At 35.8% G+C, this 6,145-nt stretch overlaps 1 protein-coding gene across 2 annotated transcripts in view; it reads right to left on the bottom strand.

Moving 5' to 3' along the window:
• ero1b (endoplasmic reticulum oxidoreductase 1 beta) overlaps nucleotides 1–6,145 on the bottom strand; it is a 28,397-nt gene that overhangs the window by 349 nt on the left and 21,903 nt on the right. For both annotated transcript variants that reach the window (XM_056468587.1, XM_056468588.1), the window contains exons 13-16: nucleotides 5,592–5,661; nucleotides 4,991–5,077; nucleotides 4,372–4,505; nucleotides 1–568 (exon numbers count right to left, since the gene is read on the bottom strand). The exon at nucleotides 1–568 is cut by the window's left edge and continues 349 nt beyond it. In XM_056468587.1, the coding sequence (XP_056324562.1) occupies nucleotides 508–568; nucleotides 4,372–4,505; nucleotides 4,991–5,077; nucleotides 5,592–5,661 (352 nt within the window). In that variant the 3' untranslated portion in view covers nucleotides 1–507. The remainder of the gene's footprint in view (nucleotides 569–4,371; nucleotides 4,506–4,990; nucleotides 5,078–5,591; nucleotides 5,662–6,145) is intronic.

Genomic DNA, 6,145 nt, shown 5'->3' with positions numbered 1-6,145 from the left:
AAGAAAAAACAAAGCCAGTTTTGATGAGTTTTTTCTTTTCTTTTTTTTGTTTTATAAAAAATTTCCCTCCAAAATACTCCCAACCGTAATGAAAAACTAGCTTTGTTTGCTTTATGCACAGTTGCTTATGTTTTGGGAGTAAAATATGATCTGGATATATTATTGATTATGTAACTCAAATTATTATCAAAACATTTGATAAAAATAAAACTTTGTCAGCAGTAACAGACACGAACACTGAAAAGACGCACGAAACAAAAAGCAACATAGCAAAACGAATCGCAAAAAACGAGGAGCTGAAAACTCGTTGACCAGGCAGAGAAGGAACGCGTCTGAAAGCGTCGATGTGTTTGTGTTTGTCAAGTGTGTGTGTTTGTGTGATCTAGAAGAAGCAGGGAAGGGTTCTGCTGGATCCTGCAGTCCCTGAGACAGACAGGCCTTATTCTCGGCTGATAAGACTATTGCAGAGTCCGCTGGGCTGGAGCCACCTGGTGGCCTGGAGGTGTGTTACCTGTGATCCTTCAGAAGAGTCCGGAAGTTGTGCAGCTCCTTTATACTGGTGGAGAGCCTGAGAGAGACACAGAGAGAGATCAGAGGATGGAGAAAACATCACAGTTTTTAATCAGTTTATAAGTTGCCAGGATTTTTGATGACTTTCACCTAAATCTGACAGAATATTTCCTGCTAGGAGTATATGAGCAAATTACATACAGTGGAAGTAAAAATTATCATTCCCTTAATTTTCTATGTCAAATATTTCCCAAATGATGTTTAACAGATTCAGGAAATGTTCACAGTATGTCTGATAATATTTTTTCTTCTGAAGAAAGTCTTATTTGTTTTATTTCAGCTAGAATAAAAGCAGTTTTTAATTGTTTTAAACTTATTTTAAAGTCAATATTATTAGCTTCTAGGGATGCTCATTTCTCTAGATCCCCGCAATTTTACCAACCGACAACCCCTGCTCGTTAATTAGTTAATAACCGTAAATCGTTAACAGATTAACATTAAAATATTAATTAATTTAAAAATAACTGCTTTGTGTGACACATTAAATATTGCATTTTAAATACTGATTTGTTTTAACATGCGAACAGCAGCATAACAGAGCCTCTTTACTCACCTGCAGTGTTTCCAACAGCTCAGAGAAAAAAAATATCCTAAATAAAAAGACCTGCCATAGAGATTTTCATTTAAATGACACATTTAGATTACATTAATGACTGGATCCTTTATAAGAACCAGCATTAGGCTGTTTATTCCAGTTTTTTTTTTTTATTCGTCAAATAAAAATATCAGGCTACCTTAAATCGATCGCTCCACGGAAAATATGCATTTAATCAATGCTCCGCTGTTATTATTATATCACAAACCTCTGTCAACATTTTTAATAGAAGTCATGAGTTTAATTTCCTCTGTCTCACTCGTGGTTCATATGTGCGCACGCTGCGTTTGATGAAAGACAGTGACAATAAAACTTAAGGCTCATATGTTGACTTTTAGTGAAGTATAGGCTACTACATAGCATAAAACAACTTTGTTGTTTACATATAATATTGCATTATTTACATGTTTTATAAGCTATAAAATAAAAGCCTCAGTTCAATGCAGAGTTATCATTATGCAGAAATCATTCATAGATTATGTAGGCTATTTTAAAAATATATATTATATAAGGACTTTTAATAACTGTAATTTTCAATTGGAAAAAAGGTTGATTTGTTTGTTGTAGCCTACACTAAATCATCACTAGCCTGTCTCTAGGCAGCAAGAGGCGATCAGCATCAGCGCTGGTTTGTGTCAACTCATCTGTGACCAGAAATATTCTTCTTTCATTTTGCTTCTTTGACAAAATACATCTGTAGGCACGTGTGGTTGCACGTGTTACTGTCCAGAGAGTTAACAAATATTTGTTGCACATTTAGGGGCCGATCACACCGATCACGCTTTTCCATTCCAAAAACGCCAGGCGCACCGCACTGCCTTTATGTTGACAAGAGAAAAAGCATGGTGCTCTTTTGTATGTCACTAGGAAACGACTGAATCAGCTGGTCTATTGTGCGCGAGTGTTGCTGTCTATGTTGGTATAATTGTAATATTTAATAATAACATTGTAATATTCAAGATTTGTAAAGTCATACAGCTCTGGAATCTTAAAATAGCGACCACAAGTCTCTCGTCCATCATTAAAAGTTCTCCATCGTCTTAACAACACAAATACTGCAGGCACCTCCACAGAAACCCCGCCTCTGCTTTCATTTGATTGAAGAATGAAAGACACGACTGACGTAACGCACTTTTCCGCTCAGAGTGCGCACAACGGCAAAACGCGAGGCGTGCAGGGCGAATAAGCAGCGCACAAAACACTCACAACCATTAGTAAACCCTTCAAAAGATGCCCCTCTCAACGAAATAAGCGCGTTCGCTGTGCACGCCCCCTTATGCTGTTAAACTTCAGAAATATATAAAATATTATTTTTAATCATTTAACTGATACCATTAATCGGTTACAAACACACCCTTTCGGTTAACGGTTAATCGCTTATTTTGAGCATCCCCATTAGCCCCCTTCAGCAATATTAGTGTTGGATTGTCTCCAGAACAAACCACTGTTATACAATAACTTGCCTAATTACCCTAATTTTACCCTAATTACCCTAGTTAAGCCTTTAAATGTCACTTTAAGCTGTATAGAAGTGTCTTGAAGAATATCTAGTCTAATATTATTTACTGTGATCATGACAAAGAGAAAATAAATCAGTTATTAGAGATGAGTTATTAAAACTATTATGATTAGACATGTTTAATCTTCTCTCCATTAAACAGAAACTAGGGAAAAGTTATGCAGGGGGCTAATAATTCTGACTTCAACTTTATTTCAAAATAAAGAGTTTCTGCTTTCAAACTAAATGTTATTGATTATTTTATCTTCATGTGTTTTATATGTAATTAAATGCAGGTAGGTCTCATGAAACATTTTACTTGTTTTTATACAAAAAAAAACAGAGAAAATGCGGGAAAAACAATAAGTTAAAGGGCACCTAGGTTACCCCATTTTTCAGATTTAATATAAGTGGTTAGTGTCCCCAGAATGTGTCTGTAAAGTTTCAGCTCAAAACACCCATCAGATTATTGATTATAGCTGTTTGAAGTGTCTATAATATAGCTGGAAAAAAAGGTTGTTGCTGTTTTTTTGTACTGGCCCTTTAAGGCTATTCCTCCCCGCCCACCGTTCCCACGTGCCTGTCAGCAATCGCCACCCTGGGCTGCCTCAGGAAGCAGATCTTTCATAACTTGTGTGAGAAATACTACAGTAAGAACTTTAACAATCAGTATTTGATGCATTTTTTGTGGATTTGCAACAATGAGTCACACACAATGTCATTACAAAGTTCACGCACACACACAGCAAGGACACAAACACATAGCGCACACACATACACACACAAACGTAGCGCAGACATACGCACACACATAGCTCAGGCACGCAGACACACACACACAGCTCAGACACGAAGACACACACACACACAGAGAGAGAGAGAGAGAGAGAAAGAGACAGCGCGTTAAGCTTTGCATGATTGCAAGATTTTTATGTGACAGGATACAGGTTAATCTCCACTGCTGTATGGATATCTCTTATGTTAATGTACAAAATAAACCTGATTTAACGTCCACAAACCGGGATTGAAGCGTCTTCCTTTATAATTGTTCTGACACGCGGCTGTGCTGATGAAGTTAAGCTGAAGTGAATCGCTGTACTTCATTACACACATGCTCTGTTTTAAATCATGTTAAACTTGTGAAACTCACTCTTGATCATGTTTGATGATGATTGATGACCCTAGCGAACTGAACACACCTTTTATTCTCGGTTGCTTTGCGCTCGTCCTGTCTTGTTGATATGATTATACACGTGACTACCGGGACATATTAATACACGCAGCTGTTAATCAATATTGGTGGGCGGGGGGGACCGCTCTCCTACGTAAAGTTGCGGTCGATCTGAAAACCGCTCCAATTGGTCCACCGTTTTTATGTTGTTAAATTTGAAAAAAAAAAGCACTGGGTGTGCTTATATCACCCCAATATGAGTTTATACACCATACTTATACACTACACTATCCAAACAGCTTGAAAAGTAGATTTTTCACCATAGGTGCCCTTTAATCCTTAATACAAAATGTTCTAAAATCCACATACAAACATTATTTTTACAGATAACTTGATATAATTTGGGTCAAAAATGTATTCCAAAAATAACAGAAGGTGATCCTGGAGACACTAAATGCACCCGCAATTCTAGAACGACCCTAATAATGACATTTGTAATAGCTTTAAGCAGTATTTTCACATCTCAGAGTGTTTTACCTTGAGAAACCGTTGAGTAGAGCCACGATCTCCTGTCTGGTGAGCTGGAAGCCTATAGACGGACTGTTTTCTGGAAGCTTCTTGATTTCTTTCTCAGAGAAGAGGATCCTGAGGGCCGTTCCCAGACCCTGAGTCTGAAACACACACACATTTTACTCTCACATTAAAACTCCTCAACTGATCGTATACGTCAAATGTTTATAAGGCCACTAGAAAACTTGATCTTTTCTGAATGTAGACCATATATGAACTCATTTCTGCATCAGTTTTTTTTCTTAAGACTGCACAGTCGTCTTGATTGACCTTCTTTGATTGTAGAATTACTGCGCAAAATATGTTTGAATAACAAAAAAAGCAATTATTCTGCTGCTCTGAATTGATTTATACAGATATTAATGAATTTATTTAGAATATTTAAAGCAAATACATTATAAATAGCTGTAATTACATGACCAAAAACTATTTATTTATTTAATTACAGCTAGTTACAATGCAAGGCAGTGCTTTATCTGATGTGTGCACCGCTTTAAACTGCGTCTCAACCAGGCAGATCATTGACTCTGAATGACATCAAATCTCACAGTAATTATACATAAGGACAATTTCAGACTTGAAGTACCTGTAATTTTCCCCAAAGTCGACATTTACTGCAGCCGACGCAGTCCATGATGCGAGAGATGTTTTTAAAGTGAAGCCTGAACTCCTCCTGGATAACAACAGTCATGATAAAGATGAACATCCACATCAAACAATGTTCACTCTAACAAATGCTGGCTATTTTAACCCAACAGTGGGTCAAACATGGATAAACCCAGCCATCAGGTTAAAAAAAAGTAATTAATTAATTAAATTTAACAATTATCACTGATTAATTAAATTTAACAGAAAAAAAATTAACCCAATGGTTGAATTTGCCCATATTTGACCCAGCATTACATTAAAACAACACAGCATTTTTCAGAGTGTAGTGTAAAGTTCATAAACCTTCTTTTGAAATACAATCTATGCAAATGAGTGCGCATGCAAATCAGTCAATATGCAAATGTAATAAACTAGCTGAACTCGAATCCTGAATATTAATATGCATGGTCAAATCATAACAGACATCTGCAGGAACAAACGTTATAGATTACAGGAACTCAAGGACCATTCTGAAACTAACAGATGAAGGTTTCTGTTCTGTAAAATGGCCCACAATGCATCTGTTACACTCATATTACCTTTAATGTCTTCGCCTCGATTTTATGGCCAGCAAACATGGAGCTCTCATCGAAATGCATGGGGAATGCCCTGCAACACACACACACACACACACACACACACACACACACACACACACACACACACACACACACACACGCATATAAAAAAATTAAGGATTTTTTTCAAGAAATATTGTAATTTAAATTAGTAAGCCTTATAATTTATTGAATAAAATGTGCCAATCTTGCATATAATATTGATCATTTTAATCATAGTTCTATTTATTATTATAACATTTCAAGATTTTTTTTTCATAATTTTCTTTCTTTATTTTTAAGTTAAAATTATTTAGATAAAATCATTTTTCAATATTAGTGTATTTTTCTACTGGAATATTTATTCAGGGTGAAATACCATAAAAACCTTATATATTAGAAAACATTGCTAAATACAATTAAAAAAAAAAAAACAAGTAAAATGGTATCCATCCATCCATCCATCCATCCATCCATCTATAAAAGAGTGAAATTCAGACTGTAATGAATTACTGTATATTATGCTTCCCAGGTTA

The sequence above is a fragment of the Danio aesculapii genome, chromosome 11 (genome assembly GCF_903798145.1).
Source record: "Danio aesculapii chromosome 11, fDanAes4.1, whole genome shotgun sequence".
Taxonomy (NCBI): Eukaryota; Metazoa; Chordata; class Actinopteri; order Cypriniformes; family Danionidae; genus Danio; species Danio aesculapii.
Note: the sequence above shows the minus strand (reverse complement) of the source record. Positions and strands in the feature narration are given on the sequence as shown.